The sequence below is a fragment of the Phyllobates terribilis genome, unplaced genomic scaffold, assembly GCF_046119375.1.
Source record: "Phyllobates terribilis strain yellow unplaced genomic scaffold, ASM4611937v1 Scaffold_2__4_contigs__length_985480577, whole genome shotgun sequence".
Lineage (NCBI taxonomy): Eukaryota > Metazoa > Chordata > Amphibia > Anura > Dendrobatidae > Phyllobates > Phyllobates terribilis.
The window spans coordinates 214,108,230-214,133,621 of record NW_027362762.1 but is presented as its reverse complement, the minus strand read 5'-3'; the positions used below and the strand labels follow the sequence as shown (position 1 = coordinate 214,133,621).

The 25,392-nt window shown below is 42.5% G+C and overlaps 1 protein-coding gene across 1 annotated transcript in view; it reads left to right on the top strand.

The window, feature by feature from the left end:
- Positions 1–15,696, top strand: part of GTF2F2 (general transcription factor IIF subunit 2) — a 201,510-nt gene extending 185,814 nt beyond the window's left edge. The window contains exon 9 of the mRNA XM_073663879.1: positions 15,300–15,696. Coding sequence (XP_073519980.1) covers positions 15,300–15,419 — 120 coding nt within the window. The 3' untranslated portion in view covers positions 15,420–15,696. The remainder of the gene's footprint in view (positions 1–15,299) is intronic.
- The last annotated feature ends 9,696 nt before the right edge of the window (positions 15,697–25,392 follow it).

The following is a 25,392-nucleotide window of genomic DNA, read 5'->3' as shown; positions in this document are numbered from 1 at the left end:
AGTCCAATCTGCAAGCAGCATGTTATAGAGCAGGGGGAGGTGAGCCAGACTGGTATATAGTTTTGTGAGAAAAGATTCAGTATAACCTGTATTTTCATCATTTACACCTCTGATCTTTCTGGGATTTTGGGTCCAGTGGGCGGTCCTATCAGTGACTGACAGCTTTCTTTGTATAAGAGTGCATACAGATAGCTGTAAGTCACTGATAGGACCGCCCACTGGACCCAAAATCCCATAAAGATCAGAGGTGTAAATGATTAGAACTCAAGTTATACTGAATTTATTCTCAAAACTATATATCAATCTACTCCGCTCCCCCTATCCAGTAACATGATTGCCGTAGATTGGACTGCATTTTAATGGTGACAGGTTCCCTTTAATACCTGTGTGAAAGGTTTGTATAATTTAGATAGATGTGACTGCAATAAAAAGACTTTTACAATCTCAGGTAGTTTATATTTCTAGGTATTAGTATATAGTGTCATATAGTGCAAAACAATCACTATGTACTGCAAGGCTAGAAATCTAGATACTGTCTTTTAACCTATAAAAAAAAAAGTTGTTTTTTTGGATTTAGCAGGGAGCCTTATCCCGGCCTTTTCTCCCCGTCACTTCTAAACATGCGCTTGGCATACATTACCTGCAGTCATTGGATTTGTATTCAGCGTACAGATCCTCTTGTTTTCCTCTATTGCACATAGCTGCTGAATGCTGGGTTTGATGGCTCTAGGGACTTTCCATCAACTATTCCCCGATGACTCTTCTCAGCCTGTTATGTAATGCTGTGTCCCTTATCCTAAAAGCAGAGGAATAAATTCTCTTCCCTTCCCCCTTTAAGCAAGATTTATTTTTTTTCTCACCTGGGAAAAGCTAGGAGGGTTCCACAGAACTCATGGGATTTAGCATGTGAGACAATAATCTTGTTGATGATGAATTACATTAAAAGGGGTTGTCCACCTTCATGGACATTTTTTTACTTAAATGCATTTATTTTCGACTATGAATGAAACCAAATTGCAAAAATTATATTTTAAGTTTTGCACCCTTTAGTCTGTATTGTACTCTATTGCTGGCTGCAGAATGGGTTAATTGAGAATCAGTTAGTCAGCCCACTTGGAGGATTTGACAGGCAGTTTTGTAAATCTTTACTACAGATCACATCTGTTCAGGGAAACAAAAACAAAGCCTGTGAAAGCTAAGATGTGCAAAATTGTTAATGAAACCCAAATGCAAAAATGTTTTTTATCCCCATATATATGCATTTAAAGGGGTATTCCCATCTTCATGATTCCAACATAGATGTAATAATATTTATAATAATGTTGGCAAATACCGCCAGTTAAAAATGTAGTATAGTTTTTCTGATTCACTATGTCGCTTACCCCATGTGCAAGACATTGCAGTAGCTTGGGTATCCATGGTTACAACCACTAACAACTAACAGTCACTATACGAGTTGCCATAACCATGGTTACCTAAGCTACTGCAATGCCCTGCAAATGAGGTAAGCGACATAGTGAATCAGAGGAACTATACTACATTTCTATTTGGAGATATTTGCTAATATTATTATTACACCAACTACGTATTGGGATAGGATCTTGGAGTTGGGAATACTCCTTTTAAGTTAAAAAATAAATATATATGTATATAAACAATATTATGATTTTTTTTTATGTATACCTATTTCCCAAATCTCTCAAGTGGAAATGATTTGGACAATATAGAAGGAAGGTATGGGGAAACAATTCTCCATAGGTGATTTGCTCCTGAAGTTATTAGTTATTTAAATGTACTGCATTAAAGGGAACCTGTCATATATAATAGCATTTTTATTTTTTTATCTGTAGGTTAACAGTGTTCTGAAGCTGCCCGGCTTCCTCACTGAAAGCCCCACTGCTGGGAGAAAATGTACTTTATTCCTCCTGGCTGCCTCAGGCTTTCAGTCATAAAGACGTTGCCGACCTAGCTTCAGTCACTGCTCAGAATATAGTGAGTGAAGGCTGAAACCACCCCCTGGCACTGACTGACAGCTTGGGGCGCTTTGTGCTGGCATCTGGCAGCTTCAGAACTCTATTGACCTGCAGATTAACCCTATATTTGCAAGTTGATAGTGTTTTTTCACTTGACAGTTGCCCTTTAATATATCGCTCCTATGCATAGAAGGCATCTTTCAGATAGCAGTAATATGGTTGCACATTAGCATCTGTATTCTGGTCACAACGTTCAGACCTTCCATAGTTCTGCTGAACCAAATTAGGAACCTATGGTGATTTTAAAGAAGTCCCTTTATAAAGTGTTTTGTTTTTTTATTAAACCTGTGTATATGTTTATGTAGTGTAGTGTGTGTTAATATACTCACCTATTGCCAGTATCCATCGCCATTCTGCTCTTTTTCTCAGTGACGTCACCGCTCTTCACACTCTTCGACTCACTCTGTGCGTGAGTCAGAAGTCTATTTTACAGTTAAAGCTTATGCGACCTCATTCTGATGCTCTGTAGACTTGCATTGTAATAGCCATTTCCGGGTCAAGCAGAGCACAGCGTGAGCCCGAGAGTCTGAAAAGCATTGACCATCACGGAGTAGAGGAGCAGAGCGGCGATGGATCCTGGAGAAGGCGGCTGGAGAGGAGTATATTTTCACAAACACATGCACACTACATGCACATATACACGGGTTTAGTAAAAAAAAAAAAAATCATAATGGGTCAGGTTCTGCAGAACTACAGGTCCAACCTTTGGGGCAAATATACAACTTTAAATGGGTTGTCCACCTTGGCCTAAAATAGTTTAAAATAAATGAAATAATAGATAAATATTGAAGCCTAAGGCTAGGGTAGCAAGCACAGTCACCAATCACATAGTCTCCTTAATGATTCTTATCCTCTTCCAGTGCTACCCTTGTCTCAAGATGTTCTCCAACCTTTCCTGCCTGATGGGCAGGTTTCGGACTTCACAGAATGGCATTGCGGGCAACATGTTAAGGGTTGATTTTTGTACGTTTTTTTTTAAGCTTATGTGAAATGTGACACGGGAACTTAGTGGAACAGATGTAAGCAGTGCTACCCAGACAATACAGTCACGTTTAGTTATTACCACCACAAATCCTCCTCTTCTGGCAAGCTGTTACAATTCTATCTACTTCTTAATTATTTTGTTCCTGGAAAAGCTGGGTGATGTCTGTGCCCGCAGGCGTGACTAGAATTAATTCTTCTTCTATATAAATGTACAGGGATATTCTGAACAAAGCCGATTCAGGGTAATTTGTTGCGCAGCTTCTGTGTTTGTCTTCTTCTGGCTCAGGATAACGCTGCTTCATCCTTGAAATATTTTTAGCCATTTTTCTCTGAAATTGAGGCTCAGAGGTGTTTGGGTTTTTTTAACTGGAGATGCATATTCAATGTGTTGTCTAATTAACTCTTCTTTTGCCAGTTTTTGTTATTGACAGATATAAGGCTTACATCCGAGTGTATCTACTGTCTGTATATAGAGGAAGACTTTTGGCTGAAGGCTGAAATCTGGGCTATCCATTTTAATTAAGATATGGGGGTGGGTTAAGCAGTTTTCTTGGCTAACTACAGGAGTGGATATCAAATAATGAAGTATCGGTCTTTTCTTTATGCTTTTCCTTTTTGTATACCTCTGCCCTTCTCTGGATGTATAAAACCAGAGCTGTCAATCAAATAAGAAGTGAAACAAGTAGGTGGGAAGGTGCACTTAAAGGGACTCTGTCCGCACAGATTGACTGTTCAAACCAACTACAGGCGCTCGGTGCATCGTCGCACGGCCAAACATTTAAGTGCATTTTCCCACCTACTTGTTTTCCCGAAGTGCACCTTCACATCATCTTGTTTTCCATCTATCTCCACCTTTTATGTCCTATAAGCCAGAGCTGTCAATCGCAGAAGAGGGTTGTGGGAAGGAGCACTTAAATGTTTGTCCCCGCCATGATGCACCGAGCGCATGTACTTGGTTTGAACAGTCATTCTGTACTGATAGACTGCCTTTGAAGGGACTCTGTCAGCACAGAATGCCTGTTCACACCAAGTACAGGCCCTAGGTGCTTCACAGTCATTTAAGTGCTCCTTCCCACCTGCTTGGTTTCTATCTATCTCCACAACCCTCTTCTTCGATGGACAGCTCTGCCTTGTAGGGCATAAAAGGTGGAAATAGATGGAAAACAAGATGATGTAAAGGTGCACTTCGGGAAAACAAGCAGGTGGGAAGGTGTATATAAATGATTGACCCCGTCGTGAAGCACTGAGCGCCGGGACTTAGTTTGAACAGTCATCCTGTGCTGACAGAGTCACTTTAAGTCGACATCTGCATATATCACAGTGTCTGCGACACCTAAACGATCCTTGAAATCACACTCTTCCTATGGAAATGAAGACCAGAGACATTAGATAAACTTGCGAAGTTGACAAATGAGGCCAATAAAGGCCTGTAGGAACTGTATACATCTACCATTCCTTCATATATAGAGATGGGCCATACCCCTCTTGTGGACCCTGATAATCTTTTCCGATTCTACAAGTTTTACAAGTCTGCAGATTGGTATATCGTAATGATCCATTATCAGTATTGTTCAGTGTATGACTATTACCATAGCAACAGGAATCTTCCGAGGATTCACGAGATGTCGGCGTGTGAAGTAATTTCACATGTGAAAATGTATGTGTGCCATGTATTGTTGGGGTTTTCACATTTGCTTAAAGATGCTGATTTTCATTATTTTTTTATTTCGCAGTATTTGGGAACATTATTTCTAAGCGTTAGTCTTTGTTAGTCTTCAAATATGTTTGTATGGTCCATGGCCCTGTTCACAGAATTTAGTCACTCATCAGTCGCTGTATGCAATCCAAACTCCCTATCTAAGGTACACGCATATATAAACTGGAAGGACATGTTATAAGACGCAGATTGGATATGTTTGGGGTGTAGTAGGAAACTGAAATAATAGGAAACCTGGAGCATGGTGGCTCAGTGGTTACGCACTGTTGCTTTGTAGCATTGAATTCACCAAGGACAACATTTGCAAGGAGTTTGTATGTTCTTCCCCTGTTTGTGTGGGTTTCCTCCAGTTTCTCCGGTTTTCTCCCACTCTGAAGACATACTGATAAGGAGTCTAGATTGTGAGCCCCAATGGGAACAGTGATGACAATGTCTGTAAAGTACTGCAGAATATGATTGCACTATATAAGTAAAAAATATTAAAATAAAATAAATTACCCGTTGCCCAGTTCAGATCTGAAGTCACTGTCCAATGTAACTTATTCGTTATGAAATTCATATCAGACTGTGCAAAGAAAGACCTGAATAAAGGAGAAAGCTAAAGGTGTCACTTGTTGGGCTTCATAGCAAAAATCAAGATTGGTCTCCCTATTGTTATTGGGTTTAACATTCTCATAAAGGCTTTGTTTTTATATTCTCCCCCAAACCCTTTGGACCTGTTCCTCTGCCAAAGGAAATGGAATGGGGGAAATTCTAAATGTGAACATGGCATTGTGATATTTTTAATTTTTTTTCTAGCTGTGTAAAAATCTTTGTTTAGAAATCATTTAGCTTTTTCTATTAGCCATACACCACATCTATAGATTCCAGTGGACTAAGCTTTCTCTGTGCAGTTGGCCTACTGCGTGCAGCCGCCGCTCTCTGTCCATAATACCCTCTGTGATTTGTCTGTAATATGAATCTTTTCTCTGGATTGCTCATTGGATATTTAAGATTTCTTTTTGTAGAAATGTTATATAATTCTTGCCCCTGGTTACTCATTGTGATATGCAGGAACAGTTCATTTTCAACATTTTTTTAATGTAAATTGTACTACAACTCAATTGTAATAATGTAGTCTTTCAAATAGCTAGATGGCACTCAAGCTAGCCTGGATGGCTGTCTTGCAACATGCGTTGCCAATGGGTGTAGATGTGTAAAGGGGTTTTCCAATTTATTAAAAAAAAATCCTCTCATTGCCACCAACATACTTAAAATGAGTAAAGACATGTAAACGCACCCATTTAATCCTGGCTGTTCTAACTCCGCTTTCCCATTCCTTCCTGCTTGTCTTCCATTTACCTGGCTGCTGTGATGACATTCTGTAACTGCTGCTGCCAATCACTGGCTTCTGTTGTATATGGCACAATTCCACTGAGACAGTGATTGGCTGCAGTGGTCAGGGGATATCACTGCTGCAGCCAGGTAAACTGAAGGAAGGAATGGGACACTATGATGGAACCACACAGAATAAAGGGAACCTCTCACCTGATCCATACTGCCCGAGCTGTGGACAGCAGGAATTAAAGCCTGGCTGCAGGATTAATATAGATGCACAGCTGCTGGTGATTGACAGGTCTCTTGTTATGGGAAAGATCTGTCAATCACCTCTAGCAGCGGTGGGAGGAGCTGGTCATGGATGGCACTGGGACTGGTCTTGTCTCTGATTGTTGTCGCTGAGGTTATATGTCACTGACTTGATTTATGATAAGCTCAGGGGGCTGGAGACTTGGCAAGAACACTTGCGCCTTTGATAAAACGGGTTGAGAAAGTAGCAGCTTTGAGTCCCTGCTGTTTCATTTGTATATTCGCTTAGCTGTGGTATGTGCTGACCATGAACTGGAGCAGCTGTGCATGGTTGGACACTGCAAATAATTTTACAAATGTGCTACTGCTATATACTGTTATCTCTGAAACCTATTGGTATTCCAAGCTTTATTGATTAAAATGTACTTTGTTTGTGGGGCACCCCCTTTAAGTTCTAGTTATCAGATAGTTTTCACTGTGGGCGTGTACTTCTTCCACATGTATGACATTGCTCAATCATAAACAGACAGCAACACTCAGAAGAAAAAGAACATGCCCCCACAATATCCTAGAGCAGGTTTCTCAGTGTGTGAGATGTAATAACACTTGTGTGTGTTGTGTCTGAGCAACCTGTAATCTCTCTGCAGTGAATACAGAGCTGTCATTACATCTCACACAGGAGCAGTCTGTTCTGGGCTACTCTTGTGTGATCTATAATGATGGACTGCTCTGATCTCGCAGTAGAGCGATTTAGAAGTTGGGCACAATCGGCATAACAGTGATGATAATACATCCCCCAACAGGCAATGTGGGTGGGGAAGGGCAGTAGAGCAGAGGTGGCGGTGCTAGGAGAGAAAGAAGCTAATATAAACATTTGTAATGTGACACAGCTAAACTCAGCTGTGATGCACCTTTTGCACAGGGACCTTATCTGAAAGATGTTGGTCATCTGTTCTCTACTCCCAGCACTTTTTAATGATTGAGGAGGTTACACCAGGAGATCAGGGCTATATCATGACATCTTACATATTGAGAAGCCTTCTCTAAGCTATTAGAGTGAAGGGGTCTTTCTGCTGACTGTTGCTGCCTACTTATGATCGGTCAGCATCTTACAGAGAGAAGTACACCCCCACAGAGAAAACTTTCTGATCACACACACTTGGACAGAACAAAAGTTAACGGACTAGTTAACCAAATATTTTGAATACTAATACCGATTGCTAAAAATGAAAAAAAAGCTGATATTTTCTTCAGCTCCGCAGGCACTATTACGGTAGATTGTGTGTCACATTCAACATGACATTTTGGTGAGAGAACCTCTTTGAGTCTGAAAGGTAAAAAAAAAAATGGGTCCATCCAGCGTTCCAAGTAATTGATTAATTATTAACCCTTGTAACTTTTCCTGGAGAGCCTCAGTCTTGCTTGGGTCAAAAGAGCATTCACTTGGAGTGCTGCTTGGACTTACATTCTTTAATGCTAAGGGACAGCTAGGATTTAGATCTCATTCAGACAGCCGTTTTAAACACATACGTGAAAAAAATGGTACCAGTATCATCAGTGTATGGTCCATGTGTCCGTTTTTACCATCAGTGTGTCGTCCGTGTTTCTCACTGATGGATAAATAAATTAAGCTTCTCCTATACTTTGCAATGTTAAAACCCCTTTACAGCCTGTGATTTATTAGTACGCACAGGCTGTAACCCCCGGTTCAGTGAGGGTTCCGGCGTTGAGCCCCCACTGAACCGAGCACATGTCAGCTGATTATTTTCAAAGTAAATATACCAGCCTCATCATCTCTAATAAATCTATTTAATATTGTATACTGTTTGCACTGTGAAATATGGTGAGCGCTCCAATGTTTAGCTAGATAGTAAAAGTGAGGAATTTCCAGAATGAGAAAAGTGTTAGGATTTGCTGCCATCTGCTGGTTGAATACAGGTTGTACACTTTGTGCTAGGGATCAAATCAATATTCACAGAGAAAATAACTAATGGCTACAGCTTTAACTCGTCCTGCTAAAGAATAATTTAACAAATGGCACTTTAAGATATAAAACCCAAAAAAATACCCTTTCAGATGAGTGAAGAAGTAGTTCTTATACAGAACATACTCTAAAAAATGTATAGGTATTTAGCATATACCGTATTTTTCGGACTATAAGATGCACCTAGGTTTTAGAGGAGGAAAATAGAAAAAAAATTTATGCAAAAAATGTGGTCACGGTGCACTGTTAAGGGGGAAGCGGGTCTGCTGCTGACACTGAAATAGGGGTAATGTCCCCCAATTCTGATATCCCCCATCCTGGTAGATATGCCCCCCCCCTTCCTATTAAACTTGGATCCCATCCCCATCCTGATATGCCTGGCACCCCGCATCCTTATCCTGGTATGCATGGCACCCCTCATCCTTATCCTAGTATGCATGGCACCCCTCATCCCTATCCTGGTATGCATGGCACCCCTCATCCCTATCCTGGTATGTATGGCACCCCTCATCCCTGTCCTGGTAAGCATGGCACCCCTCATCCCTGTCCTGGTAAGCATGGCACCCCTCATCCTTATCCTGGTATGCATGGCCCCCTCATCCCTGTCCTGGTATGCATGGCACCCCTCATCCTTATCCTGGTATGCATGGCACCCCTCATCCCTGTCCTGGTATGTATGGCCCCCTCATCCTTACCCTGGTATGTATGGCCCCCTCATCCTTACCCTGGTATGTATGGCCCCCTCATCCTTATCCTAGTATACATGGTCCCCCTAATCCCCATCAGGCTGCACATAAAAAAAATAAACACTCCTACTCACCTTTCTTCTCTCCTCCAGCGCTGCGTCCTGTCTGCCTGCACTGATCTCTATATGTGAGCCGCGCATGACATCAGTGCCATGCGCGGCTCACAAGGAGAGATCAGCTGCCGGAAATCACTGCTCCCCACGCCGGGACTGTGTGCGCGGGGAGCAGTGACTTCATGCTCCTTAATAGCCGGCACACAGCATAGCCGCAGCGCTGCTCCTGCTGCTGCCGGGCGATCGCGTGTGCCCGCTGTTAAAGAGCATGAATATTCACCCCCTCCCCAAGACGCGCCGCATGTTGGTGTCCACGGATGACTCGCAGCCTCTGATGCACGCATAGTGGACATGGGATTTCTAGAGATCCCATCCACTGTGCTGTAACATCTGGATGCTGTGGGTTTGACGCTGTATTAACACTTAACACGCAGCGTCAAACCTGCAGCGGCTCCTGACCGTGGCCACGTACCCAAACTCACCCGCAGCATGTCAATTTCTGTAGCGGACATTCTAGTCTCTGCTGCAGATTTTGACCGATTGAAGTGTCATTATATGCAGTTGATTCACATCTATTGACCACAAACATACGGCATTAGAACACCGCATTTTGGACATAACAAAAATATGCTGCGTCCAAAGCACTGCTTTTTGCTGTTCGTGGGGACGTAGTGGCTATCGAAACAGCTGTGAGCTATTATTAATGGGCAGGGACCATGTTTGCAAATGGCACCTTCCCAGGCTAAGAATAGCAGCTCACAGCTGCTGCATAAGTTACATGAATAGAGATGCTAATGAAGATTGGGTGAATGGATTCAGCTGACACCTAGCTCTTTTGTTTGGTGATGACAATGTGTCAATCAGACCTTTTCATGACCAAACCTAATTAAATTAAAGAGTTAAATAAACACACAGACACAGAGCAAACACTTTATTTGAAATACAACATACACTTTATTTAATCATTTAAATTAATTCATATACTCACCCCAGTTCTGCCTGTAATCCAAGGGTTTAAGCAATGTCCTATCAAATAACTTTATTTAGCTCCGAAAAGCATTCATTGATGTACAAAAATGGTTCAAAAAATGCTTCAAAAACACACTGCATTTTTACTGCCAAGGAAATGCAGGTGTCTCCGTCGCGTATACATAGGGAAAGACCTGTCAATACGCTTCAGCAGTGCTGGGAAGAGCCGGGGCCAGTGGCAGACTAGTTTTGGTCTTTAGCAATGGTCCCCAGCTAGATGTTTAAGTATATTTTCTCTGAAACTCCAAAACTCTTCAGAGAATAACCTACTTGGCTAAAGTTGTGCATCCAGGCTACGATTTACGCTGCCTTCAGTTTGGGCAGCATGAATTGCCTGACAGGTTCCCTTTAAGGTGCAGGGAGGAAAAATGAATATTCTTCTTTCTTTGTCCTTCTACCACTGGCTAGAATGTCAGCTGTTCCTTAGAGGACCTTTCACCATTTTTGCATGTTAAACTGGCTTCCTCGTGAAAGTGTCTGAAGAGCCAAATAAAACCGTTTTCCTTTTTTTATTTCGCTCTGTTGCGGAGATATTGGCTCCTAATATTCTAGTTTCCACTTCAATCAAAGGGACATGAACTGAGATTCTTCTCTGGGGGCCCGTTCACTTTTTCCTTTTGCCCACTCATTAGGACAGGCTTTTTTCAGTGTGATTTGGTAACACTGATCACATTGAGATCTCCTCAATCCCGGAACTTACTGTTAGGCCACGTTCACATGTTCACATGTTCAGTATTTGGTGAGTATTTTACATTAAGCCAAAACCAGGAGTGGGTGATAAATGCAGCAGTGGCGACGTGATTCTATTATACTTTCCTCTGATTGTTCCCCTCCTGGTTTTTGGCTTATAAATACTGATGTAAAATACTGACCAAATACTGAATGTTTGAAAATGGCCTGATTACAAGTGTCAGGAAAGAAGGACAGCTGTGACTCCGAATCTATCCCAGATATCGGGGAATAATATTGTAATAGGTCCTTTTGTAAGAAAACAGTATTGTCCCCATGATCCATGTGTTCACTATTACCACTTGAATACAATAAAGGCACATTGAAGGCAATTAAGAGAGACTACTGGAAAGGCATGAACATTGTGATTGCAATGAACAGGATAGGTGTGTAATACCTGCTGCTCGGAGGAAAGTCTTCAGGCCAATGGACGGTGCATCCATTGGCCAGTCAGCAGTTCTCTGTTTAGTAATGTGCTGGTTGGTAAAGCGGCTCCGATCACGGAGTTGTGCAGTATATTCTAAATCGGTACTGACAGGCTGTTCTGATTACCAATCCATTTTGTTCTAATTGCTGAGTGGTAGATGAGTTACTGACTCTGAAGGCGCTGATGAAGAGGAGCACATGGTAGCGCAAAAGAAATGTGCCACTCTGGCACTGAAAAGTGAATATACAATTGTTGTGCATAGTCCCCCTACAGTAGTGTTCAAAATAATAGCAGTCCAATATGACTAACCAGATTAATCACTGGTTTTGGTATAAATTATATTACCACATGTCAAACTATTTACCATTTTGTGGGAAATGTTATTTATTACCTATTTTGTGTGACATATCTCTCTGATTTAAGGGCATAGAAATTCAAAGTTTGAAAATTGCGAAATTTTCGCCAAATTTCCGATTTTTTTTCACAAACGCAAGTCATATCAAAGAAATTTTACCACCATCATGAAGTACAATATGTCGCGAAAAAACAGTTCCATAATCAGTGGGATCAGATGAAGTGTTCCAGAGTTATTACCTCATAAAGTGACAGTGGTCAGAATTGTAAAAATTGTCCTGGTCATTAACGTGCAAACCACCCTCAGGGGTAAAGGGGTTAATATCAGCCCGCAATTGTGAGCGGATATTAATATCCTGGGAACCTCCATGTGTATTACCCTCTTCTCAGGCTATAAACATCAGCCCCCAGCTGTCCACTTTCCCTCTGCTGGTTAATAAAATTTCAGGGGATCCCAGGCCATTTTTTTCAGAAATGTATTCATTTATTAATTAAATACATGTATAGTAAGTTAGACCTGCATTGTACTAATTATATATGTCACTAACCTCTTTATATATATATCTATTCTATTCTGACTTGTCAAGCTGTGATTTTACTGAACGCGGCAGATAACATGGGTGTGTAAAAATCGGACAGCACTCACATAGTCTGAGTTCCATGCAGTTTTTTTTTTCATACCCATTGACTTGCATTGGCGAGTCTCACCCTATATACACGGCCACTCGCAGCATGCTGCGATTTTTTTTCTCAGTCTGATCCGAGCTGAGAAAAAAAATCAAAGATGAGCAGGGACTCATAGAATAACATTAGTCAGAGTGCAGTCCGATTATTTTATCTGATTGCACTTGTCCGTTTTTCTCGCAAATGAGTATGAGCCCTTTGTTTGTGTTTTTTTGATCAGAGTGTCGTCAGAGTTTGGTCAGTATGTCAGTTTTTAATATTAGACTTTGTTGAGGGTTTCAGTAATTTTATTCGGACGAAAGGAACAAAAAAAACTGATTTCTCAAGTTTCCATTAAAAATTGACAGCACTCGGATGGCACCTGAGTGCTGTCTGTTTTTTGTTTTTTTTCATGGATCCATAGATTTGAGTTGGCAAGTTCGGATCAATGTCAGACAAGTGACTGTACTTTGGTGCAGACCACTCCGAGGAAAAAATCTGACCTGCGAACTTCTGTGACTTTCCTACATAGGAGAGCTATCCATTAACCCCTTAACGACATTTGACGGAACTATACCTCATGATCGGGAAGGGGTTCCCGACATATCACGTACATTTACTTCATGGCAATCATGTGGGCACATAAACTGTTCCCACATAATTGCAGCAGAAGCTCAGCTTATGTGATAGCCGAGCTTCAGCTGTCACAGCCAAGGGCGGGTGCCCGTACTGCCCCCAGCTGTTTCACCCCTTAAATGCCACGATCCCAGAATTTAGAAGAGGGAGGGGGCAGCCTCTTCCACCCGATCGGCACCCCGCAACATAAGCGCTGGCTGGTGATGATAGTCATAGCAACCAGAGGTCAAATAATGACCTCCTGGTCTGTGAGCTACAGTGGCCTGTTACACCATGCCAGAAGAATGGTCTAAAAGGATATTTTGTTATTGTAACACTGACTAGTATAATGCATTATACCAGTAATCAGAGTAATAAAAGTTAAAAAAAAAAAAAAAAAAACTTAAAAATTGTAAAAATATTATGTGATTAAATGCATTATTATGTAAAAACCAAAATAAAAAATTCACATATTTGGTATCGCAGCATCCATAACGACACAACCTCTAAAACTTCCACACTGGTTAACCCATTCAGTGAACACCGAAAGAAAATATATATAAAAAAGTGCAATAGCGAATAAAATAAATAAAAATTAAGCTGAAAAACATCTTATCCCGCAAAAAAAACAAGCCCCCACTCAGCTCCGTAAGTGGAAAAATAAAAAAGCTATAGTTCTCAGAATAAGGCCATGCAAAAACAATTCTTTTTTTATATAAAGGTTGTGTTTATTGTGTAAGAGGCAAAAAAATTAATAATATAAAAATGGTATCGCTGTAGTTGTACTGACCCAAAGAAAGTGGTCCAAAAATTTTATATGCTCGAAAATGGTACCAATAAAAACTTCAACTCATCCCTCAAAAAACAAGCCCTCACATGACTGTCGACAGAAATATAGAAAAATTATAGCTCTCAAAATACGGCGATGTAAAAAGCCAAACCTAAAAAAATATATATAAATCTGGTATGACTGTAATCGCACCGACCCAAATAGTAAAGCTGTCTTATCAGTTATACCACACGTTGAATGGCATAAAAAAGAAGAAAGAAATTAAACAAATTCTTGACCTGCTGTTGATTTGTTCATTATGCCTCCCAAATATTGCTGTAAGGCTCGGCTCACATTTATCCTGCGCTGAGCCCTTACACAAGGGTTTCCGTGTAAATCTCTGAAAAACGTGATTCAGACGGACCCTCCGGCAGAAGATTCTCTATAATGAGGCTGACGGAGACACAGTGGACGCCGTCTAGCCTATGATCCGGCGGTGTCCGTCTTTTTAAGCGTGCACAAAAGAGCAGTCGGCCACAAAGCAGGACAACGCTGAACAGAGGTCAGGCGGAGTAACTCTACTGCCTCATTATAGTGAATGGATCCCTCGGGGGTTTCATTTAAATCATGCCATTCGGAGATTTAGATGGAAACCCTGATATAAGTGCTCAGCGTAGAGCGCAGGATAAATGTGATCCAAAATTTTATATAAAATGTTCCCAATAAAAGATTCAACTCAATCCACACAAAAAAAGACCCCTCTCAGGTCCGTCATCTGTCAATGGAATTATAGGGGGCTTCCATGTTACTGTAGTACAAAGGGCTCTGGACAAGCGCTATGGCTCCTCACCAGAAAAGAAATCGAGCAAAATCGAAATGCCCCCTTCCCTGCTGAAATAAGAAAAACTGATCTGAATGAGGCCTAAGGCTCTCTTTACACGTTATATATTGTGTAATAGCTGATTACAGGTGTCTATTGAAGTCTGTTCTGTGGACTGAGGAGCAGAGTGAGAGAGGGGCATGGGCACACTGTTACTGCTCCTGCTTTTAGTAACTCACTAGAGCTGGATTCACTGCTAAACTGCTCTTTACTGCTGTCCCTCATGCTGCTGCTACTTCTGAACATGTGCCACATAGTATACAGAGAAACAAAGTTTAAAAACAACTGAAACTTGGTGCATGCCGATAGAAAAACTGGTGAAAAAATGTAGAATATAAATCATATAATAACCAGAGATGGTATTATTCCCCCTGTACGTACATATTGCTGAAGTGGAGCTACTAATCTACGTTTCCTGCCCCATGTCTTATACTTACCAGCAACCAACTTCTTCTGTTATCAATGCAACTCCGGTCGTCTTCTGCAGGTTGTGACTTGCTGGAGTTATCCAGAAGTCACCACTCAATGTAAGTCTATGAGAGCCAGAACCAGGCCAGAATGAGGCTCTACATATACAAACTAGTGGAAGGTGACATTCGGAGCCGTTTCTGAAGATCACCTGTATATCGGTTATTAACTACTCGCTTGGGCAGGACGCATTGTGACATGTACAGCTGTGAATCCTAATGTGGTCATTTCTATTCCCATCTGATACTTCTCAACTTATGTATCTTTTTGTTTCTTCTTCAGAGTTATCTAAAAGAAATATTGCGAGACATTTGCATTCACAACGTAAAAGGAACTCACAAGAACACTTGGGAGCTGAAGCCGGAGTACAGACATTACCAAGGAGAAGATAAAAGTGACTAATGCTGTGTTGTAAGAGAATGTGGTGCTGTGGACCTGAGCACACATCACAACCTTTGTTTTTCCATTTCTATGGATGATCAGCAGCTCAATGCAAAGACGACGAGTGAATGGGAAACCTCTTACTCCTGGGCGCACTCACTTTGTATGCAGAAGCCTGCTGTCTACAGTCCTTTGTGCATTTGCTTCCTTTCAGATGTGATTAGTCTATTTTTCTAAAAATCTGATTTTGGATGAGAACATTCTCCCCAAGCAATAAAATTTTTTGTTTTATTCTCAATTGTGTCATTTGCATTTTTTTCTTCATGAGTCTTTATAAGAATTCAACACTTGAAGAAACCATTCCCATTGCCATACTTAAAAGTTAATACAAATTGTCTACCAACCTGGAGATAAGATTCCTGGGACTGAGATAGATATATAATTATATATATAAAAAAAAAAAATTTATTTTATTCTTGATGTTTGCATCATGTGAGTTGTGTCTAATAAAAAATCCCCACGTCAGATATTACTCTGTCTTCATGACCTACTACCACTAAAATACATACAATTGTAGGCCCCTTACCGAAATCTTATATGATCACTTTAATCAAATGCAAGTTTTACACCATTCATTGCTTGTATGACATCCCTGCCCCAAATCTCCAATGTCACGTTTTCTAGAATGTTTTGTACTTTGTGGCATAATAATTGCATATGTTTCCGTATGGATAAATGAGATGAGGAGCTCACGTACACAGCAGCATTAAAGCCTAATACTACCTTTAGGCGATGATCTAATGCACGTTTTTTTCTGTGTTTTTTTATGCAAATGAAAAGCTGCTTTTTACAGTACCATCAAAAATCTCATGCACCTACTTGGTTTATTTTCCTGACTGAATTTGAGAACTGCCACGTTTTTGAAATCTGCAGCGTGTCAATGCAGCGTTTTTGTAGCATTTTTTCACCCATACAAAGTAGCGCGAAAGTGATGAAAAGCTGCAACAAACGTTTTTGCGAATAAAACTTACTTTATTAAACATGTAATGTAGAAAAGCAGATATGTATCTTGCACCCAACAAAAGCTGCAAAAAAAATGGCAGCTAAAACGCCGCAAAACAGGTGTTCTGAACGCAGCATTTTACTGCCGAGAGCAGGTTTTGGCTGCAGAAAAATAAATACAGCAAAATTGCTGTGTGTCAACAGCAAAAACGATAGTGATGTTTAAGGCCCTACAGGCCTCCATATGCATCCGAGTTTATACTTTGCAGTATTTACATGCAGTCATGACATGGAATTATCCTAAACTGCTCCCTGTTAAGTTGTGCTTCTCCATATTTCTTAGAAAAAGTCTGAGAACGAAGAATATCTTTAGGGGAAAAAAATCAAAACTAGCAACAAAAAAAAAATTGCTAAATATATAATACAGATTTAGTGTAGAACCTACCGTATTTTTCAGATTATAAGACACTTTTTTCCCCAAATTTGGGAGGAAGAAGGGGGTGCGTCTTATAATGCGAAGGTACGGTATTTTACCTGGGGGGCGGCGTCAGTGGATCGGGGTAACAGATACAGGAGGTTGCGGACCCCGTCCTCTCAGCAGAGTCGCTGATTCAGGATGACTTGGATGGTGGTGGTGGCGTGAGTGGGGCGATACTGCAGGCCCCGTCCTCTCAAAAGAATTTGGCGGTGAGCGTAGATTCCCTCTCTTGTACATAGCCCTGCGGTCGGCTTCGGGAAAATGGCTGCCGGAGCATGCACAGATTGAGATCTCAATCTGCACATGCTTTGGCGACCATTTTCCCTAAGCCCACTGCAGCGCTATGTACGGGAGAGGGAACCTACACTCACTGCCGACTTCTTCTGAGGATGGGGCCCACCGCATCACCCCATTCCCGCCGCCAGCACCGCCCAAGTCATCTTGAATCGGCGACCCTGCTGAGAGCATCGCCCGACTCCTGCCGCAGCCAACCTCCTGTATCTGTGACCCCTGCTCCACCACTTCCGCCCCCCTCAGGTAAAACGGATTATAAGGCTCACCATTTTATTTAAAAAAAATATATATATTCCTATCTTGCACCCCAAAATTTGGGGTGTGTCTTATAATCCGGTGCATCTAATAATCGGCAAAATACGGTAATTGTCACAAGACTCTAAAACATGTATTTCTATGACAAATGGCTTTCTAGCAAGCAAATTGTTTAATGACCACTAGAGGGCAACAACAAATTAAATGATGTCATCACTGGTTTTAATAATAGTTCTATATTGTTACACCGTTGAGACCAACATTAGGGTTTTTGTTTTTTTTTGTGGAGGTTTATGTTAAATTTCTGATGAATTTGTGTGTGTGTGTGTATATATATCTATAGATATATATATAGATAGATATATTGTGGTAAAGCGACTTGCTCAGCTCTCCGGAGGCAGACACAGGACACACAGTTTGGGTAAACTTCCTGCGGGTTTATTGTACGGCATAAACTCCAGCAGCGTCCCATAAAAATAAACAGTCCCTCTTGGGGTTAACGGGAAAACAAAAGATGAAATATAACCTCTAGCCAGCAAGGCCTTTGCCTGCTGCAGATAGTCCTGTGAACTTTCAGCAACACCAGTCCTCCGGTGATGCTCTCTGGCATCAGACACACACAGCCTGGAGACTTCAATCTCCAGACCACACACTCCACACAGGAAAACGAACTGACTGAATATTTAAACTCTGTTCAGCAACACCCTGAGGGGGAGGTATGGGGAATGACTTCCCTCCCATCTCTACGTCATTCCCATTAAACCACACCCTTTTAAAGAGGTAGCCCCTAGCATATAACATGCTGGCAGAAATTCCATAGGTCTTAGTTCAGACAGGAGAGCATCCTGAGTGACACATACCTCCCCTCTCATATAAAACCAGTGACTCTTTCACCATATATATATATATATATATATATATATATATATATATATATATATATATATTATTATTATTAGGAAACAGCTCAAAAAGTATTACTTTTGGTGCAAAAGAAAAAAAGCCCCCCAGGTACATACCAGTCCTTTAGATATCCATGCAAAAATGGAGGCAGCACACAGAGTAGAATAAAGTGATAAGGTTTAATAGCCCATATGGCAACGTTTCGGTCCAAAATTGTGGACCTTTCTCAAGCATAGGTAAGGTGCAAGTGCAGAGTATTTAAGGCAATCTCATTACAATGGTAATCAACAGCAATTACCTAAAAAGTGCATAATATACATGATCTTTCAGATAAATAATATTACAAGACATGATAGTTCATAATCAGTGTAAAGTGACATAGTGCAAAAATACAATAAACACAGGCTTATAGCCATGACGCGCATATCAATACATAATTGATCATATGCAGCAGCTGTGTATACAGAAAGGAAAACATGGCTCACCCCAAATTTCATTTGCATATAGCGCCAAAATCTCGGCGTCCCTGTGACTAGTACCGCGCATGTCAGAACAGGAAGTGCGGACTTCCGCATTTGCGCACTAGAGACCGGATATACTGGCGCTATCTTGGAAAAGGGCATATCGCCCACAACATCTGTCACATGGCGATCACATGATCGCACCATAAAGCATCATGGGCGTCACGTGGTCTAAGGGCACGAAGCAGTATAAAGAGCTTAGGTCTTAGTTCAGACAGAAGAGCATCCTGAATGACACATACCTCCTCTCGCATATAAAACCAATGACTCTGTCACTGATAGTTTTATATATATATATATTACAGTGGGGAAAATAAGTATTTGATACACTGGCGATTTTGCAAGTTTTCCCACCTACAAAGAATGGAGAGGTCTGTAATTTTTATCGTAAGTACACTTCAACTGTGTGATCTAGAATCTAAATAAATCCAGAAAATCACACTGTAATGATTCTTACATAATTAATTAGCATGATTTTATTGCATGAAGTAAGTATTTGATACAATGGAGACACAGAACTTAATATTTGGTACAGAAACCTTTGTTTGCAATTACAGAGGTCAGACGATTCCTGTAGTTCTTGACCAAGTTTGCACACACTACAGCAGGGATTTTGGCCAACTCCTCCATACAGATGTTCTCCAGATCTTTCAGGTTTCGGGGCTGTCGCTGGGCACAATAAGGAGGCACTTGAAGAAAAATGGGCTGCATGGTCGAGTTGCCAGAAGAAAGACATTACAGCGCAAATGCCACTAAGTATCTCGCCTACAATACACAAAACAGCATAGAGACAAGCCTCAAAACTTCTGGAACAAGGTAATTTGGAGTGATGTGACCAAAATTTAACTTTTTGGCCACAACCATAAACGTTATATTTGGAGAGAAGTCAACAAGGCCAATGATGAAAGGAACACCATTCCTACAGTAAAGCACGGAGGTGGATCGCTGATGTTTTAGGGATGTGTGAGCTCAGGAAACTTGGTAAAAGTTGAAGGAAAGATGAATGCAGCACGTTATCAGCAAATACTGGAGGCAAATTTGCACTCATCAGCCCGGAAGCTGTGCATGGGACATACTTGGACGTTCCAACATGACAACGATCCAAAACACAAGGCCAAATCGACCTGTCATTGGCTACAGCAGAACAAAATGAAGGTTCTGGAGTAGCCATCTCAGTCTCCTGACCTCAATATCATTGAGGCACTCTGGGGAGTCTCAAGCGCCTAATTCATGCTAGACAGACTAGGAATTTACAGGAACTGGAGGCTTTTTGAGAAAATAAAGAACCTCATCCACAACTACCACAAAAGACGTCAAGCTGTCATTGATGCTAAAGGGGGCAATACATGGTATTAAGAACTGGGGTATGTGAACTTTTGATCAGGGTCATGTGGATGTTTTTGGTTGTTATTTAGATTTAAAAAGAGAAAACACAGTAGTTTGACAATAAATGGCTTCACACAACCAATAACCATGATTAGAGAAAAAGTTTTTTTGTTATCATTCATATTCTCTGAAACAAGGCCAATAAAGCAATAATTCTGCCGTGGTATGTAAACTTTTGAGCACAATGGTATGTGTGTGTGTGTGTGTGTATATATACACTGCTCAAAAAAATAAAGGGAACACTCAAATAACACATCCTAGATCTGAATGAATGAAATATTCTCATTGAATACTTTGTTTTGTACAAAGTTGAATGTGCTGACAACAAAATCACACAAAAATCATCAATGGATATCAAATTTATTAACCAATGGAGGCCTGGATTTGAAGTCACTCCCAAAATTAAAGTGGAAAAACACACTACAGGCTGATCCAACTTTGATGTAATGTCCTTAAAACAAGTCAAAATGAGGCTCAGTATTGTGTGTGGCCTCCACGTGCCTGTATGACCTCCCTACAACGCCTGGGCATGCTCCTGATGAGGTTGTGGATGGTCTCCTGTGGGATCTTCTCCCAGACCTGGACTAAAGCATACGCCAACTCCTGGACAGTCTGTGGTGCAACGTGACGTTGGTTGGTGGATGGATTGAGACATGATGTCCTAGATGTGCTCAATCGGATTCAGGTCTTGGGAACTCGCGGGCCAGTCCATAGCTTCAATGCCTTCATCTTGCAGGAACTGCTGACACACTCCAGCAACATGAGGTCTGGCATTGTCCTGCATTAGGAGGGACCCAGGGACAACCGCACCAGCATATGGTCTCACAAGGGGTCTGAGGATCTCATCTCGGTACCTAATGTCAGTCAGGCTACCTCTGTCGAGCACATGGAGGTCTGTGCGGCCCTCCAAGGAAATGCCACCCCACACCATTACTGACCCACTGCCAAACCGGTCATGCTGAAGGATGTTACAGGCAGCAGATCGCTCTCCACGGCGTCTCCAGACTCTGTCACGTGCTCAGTGTGAACCTGCTTTCATCTTGAAAAGCACAGGGCGCCAGTGGCAACTTTGCCAATCCTGGTGTTCTGTGGCAAATGCCAAGCGTCCTGCACGGTGTTGGGCTGTGAGCACAACCCTCATCTGTGGACGTCGGGCCCTCATACCACCCTCATGGAGTCGGTTTCTAACCGTTTGTGCAGACACATACACATTTGTGGCCTGCTGGAGGTCATTTTACAGGGCTCTGGCAGTGCTCCTCCTGTTCCTCCTTGCACAAAGGCGGAGGTAGCGGTCCTGCTGTTGGGTTATTGCCCTCCCACGGCCCCCTCCACATCTCCTGGTGTACTGGCCTGTCTCCTGGTAGCGCCTCCAGCCTCTGGACACTACGCTGACAGACACAGCAAACCTTCTTGCCACAGCTCGCATTGATGTGCCGTCCTGGATGAGCTGCACTACCTGAGCAACTTCTGTGGGTTGTAGAGTCCGTCTCATGCTACTACGAGTGTGAAAACACAACCAACATTCAAAAGTGACCAAAACATCAGGCAGAAAGCATTGGTACTGAGATGTGGTCTGTGGTCCCCACCTGCAGAACCACTCCTTTATTGAGTGTGTCTTGATAATTGCCAATAATTTCCATCTATTTTCTATTCCATTTGCACAACAGCATGTGAAATTGATAGTCAATCAGTGTTGATATATATATAAAAGAAAAAATAGATGAGAGCAGCACAAGCAAACAATAACATGAATAGTTGGGTGCCCGTCCTCCAGGTAAATACCAGACCTTCTTACATATAGAAAAAATAGTAGAGACAGCACTCCAAAAATAGATGATTTATTCGCTCAGCAGGAGCTGTGGCAACGTTTCGGCTGAACCCAGCCTTTTTCAAGCAAAGTGCAGAGCATACAGGTGAAGTATATATCAGATCATCCATTTACAAGACAATTATAACATAAAGTGCAAAGTACATATAAACATACAACACATATACATAAATAGATCATAGTGTATATAAGTTTCTGTAATTCATAATAATATATACAGATCATTCATTCTCATAATATGATTCAATTCATGATAAATTACATAATGAGTACAGGTGTCCAGAATCAAAATAATTAAGATTAACCCACCGCATCAGCATGTGAACATCGCCGAAAAATAGCGTCCCAAATAACAAACAGCGCATGTCAGAGTTGCTGCTGTATAGAGGAAGTGATCACTCTATGACATGCATATCCAAAAATCGTCACTGCGCATGCGCCAATGATGTCACTAGCGGAAGTGACATCACATTATAGGGCGGAAGCGCAGAAGGCGCCATCTTTGATTTGGTACATATAAACACTGTTTATTGCGCAAGTGTCTATGCCATTACATTGCACCAGCGCCATCTTTGTTGCGGTATGCCCCACAAGAATTATGTATACCGGGCTACTACCATATATCGCAAAATAGATTTATATTGAGTCTATACTGAATAATGTAAGTGTAAATAGTGCATGGCAAATGTCCCAGTACCGGGCAATGAGATGTGTGTGTGTGTGTGTGTGTGTGTGTGTGTGTGTGTGTGTGTGTGTGTGTGTGTGTGTGTGTGTGTGTATAACGTATTTTTCGGACTATAAGACGCACCGGACCATAAGACGCACCCCAAATTTTGGGGTGGAATATAGAAAAAATATATATTTTTATAAGATGGGGTCCATCTTATAGTCTTAATAGGTACAGTATCTTACCTGGGGGTCGGTGGAGCGAGGGTCACAGGAGGCAGGGTCCTTCAGAAATCCGGTGCTCCAGCAGTGGGGAGTTGCGGTGGAGCAGGATTGCAGGGCCCTCCGTTCCCTCCATCAGAAACCTGGCGGCTGCAGCAGAAGAGATGGCTGGGGCCAGATGCCAGGCTGGGGGCCGGGGCCTGGCTGAGGCCCGGTGTATGGCTGGGGGCCGGGCTGAGGTCCAGGGCAAGGCTGGGGGCCAGGCCCTGGGCCTGGCTGAGGGCCGGGGGCCCAATGTTTGCTGCCGATAGGGGCCTGCCTTCCTGAGGGCAGGGACCGGGGTCTGGCTGGGGGCCTGGGGACTGGGACCAGTGGTGGTAGTGGTGGCGGCGGCAACAGCAAAGGAGGAGGAGATGAGGTGCTGCGGGTGACTGGCTGGGGGCCCTTGGTGTCTGGCTGTGGTTAGACTGAATGCGGGCAGTGTATGGCTGCGGGCCGGGGCGGTGAGCTGTGCAGGTTTCCGGTGTGCGCAGCCATCTTCCTGAAGCTGTGGTCTACATGAAAATGGCCGCCCGAGCTACAAGTCAGCGCATGCGCCGGCTCGGGCGGCCATTTTCCTGTGGATCACAGCATCAGGAAGTGACCGCGCACACCGGAAACCTGAGCCGCCCCGGCCCGCAGCCAGACACTGCCCACAGTCAGTCCAACCCGTGCTGGCCCCCAGCCAGACACCCACAGCATCTCACTTCCTCCTCCTTTGCTGCAGCCGCCACCTTAAAGGAGGGAGATCCCGCTCCACCACCACCGCAGGTACGCAACGTTCGGACCATAAGACGCACCCCCCATTTTCCTCCCAAATTTAGGGGGAAAAAAGTGCGTCTTATGGTCTGAAAAATACGGTATATATATATATATATATAGTAAGGCAGCACTAGTCATCATAATGGGGGTTACTCGCTTCGCTGCGTCAATAAGTGCACACGTGCAATGTCTTTACGTTTTTCTCACAATGTTGCAGTTTATTACATCATAAGCCACAGTTCACCGGGTCCAACTCCGTGGCACGCTGACACACATATCTACAATATTCATGAGACAAGTGGCACACAGGCCCATTTGCTCCAGGTTACAGCCTACGGCAAGGTAATAAATTATCAATGACCATAACACAGTCCATGTAACAAAGTGTATTACCTTTACCGGGTTTAGTTGCTGCAGTCCATTTAATCCGCCACCACTGTGGCTTTGCGGCTTCCCAGGTGGGGGTCTCCAGCCGTCGTTCCCTCAAAGGCCACTGACATCCACATAGGATCCTGGCTCTGCCTCTCAGGACTCTTCCTCAAGCCTCTGCCTTCCAAGGCCACTAGCATCCACACAGGATCCAGGCTCGACCTTTTAGGTACCAGGCTTCACTCCAAAACCGCTGCCTTCCAAGGCCACTAGCATCCGCACAGGATCCAGTCTTTGCCTTTCAGGCTGCCAGGCTTCACTCGGCCTCACTAGGCCTCTCACAAACGGTGTCACACACACACACACACACACACACACACACACACACACACACACACACACACACACACACACACACACACACACACACACACACACACGGAGCACAGGGCTCACGCCTCACACCGAACACACCTGTCTCAAATTACCAGGGTTTATATATCCTGTGCACACACACACAAACTGACAGGACCTTGCTGATGTCACAGTCATGTGATCAGTCAGTTAAAGGGGAAGGTACATGGTCAGGTAAAACACATCCTGGACCATTTACAGTAATGCTAGCAAGCTGCTGCATTACAATATCCAAACATACACACACACGCACTGATGAGCAAAAGTGTAGCAATCATTTGAACTTTTGACTTTCAGGCTCCATATCTCACTATCCACTACTGCTTTGAATGTGAGACTACCATCATTTTATAGACAATCATCTTGGCTATCTCATACATAAATTTGACTTGCAACTATTTAGCATATGATTAGCTATGCAGATTTTTGTCATGTCACTGCATTGTTACTGTTTTGCTCCTGGTGGTGGAAAAATCTTTTTCTTCCTGTATACTACAAAATACAACCTGTTCTTACATTCCCTAATAGCTCGGTGTGTTATTAGGTCCATTCCCAAGTGAAAGGTCACTGGTTTGAATCGAGGAACAGCCATGAAGATTTCCCAAGAAAAGAGAAATAGCATCATCCAGCTCATCAATAGCGGTCTATCGGCCAAGAAAATTGCCAAACTGCATCATGTGAGCTCATGACAACTGGAAGAATACGAAATGAAGTCCGTCCACCCATTCCAAGTGGTGGACGTCCACACAAAATATCAGAGTCAACAATTCGGCTCATCACAAGGTCTATCAGTTCTGGCACGACAAATACGGCAGTGAAGGTGGCTCGTATGCTTCGTAATAGTGAGATCATAGA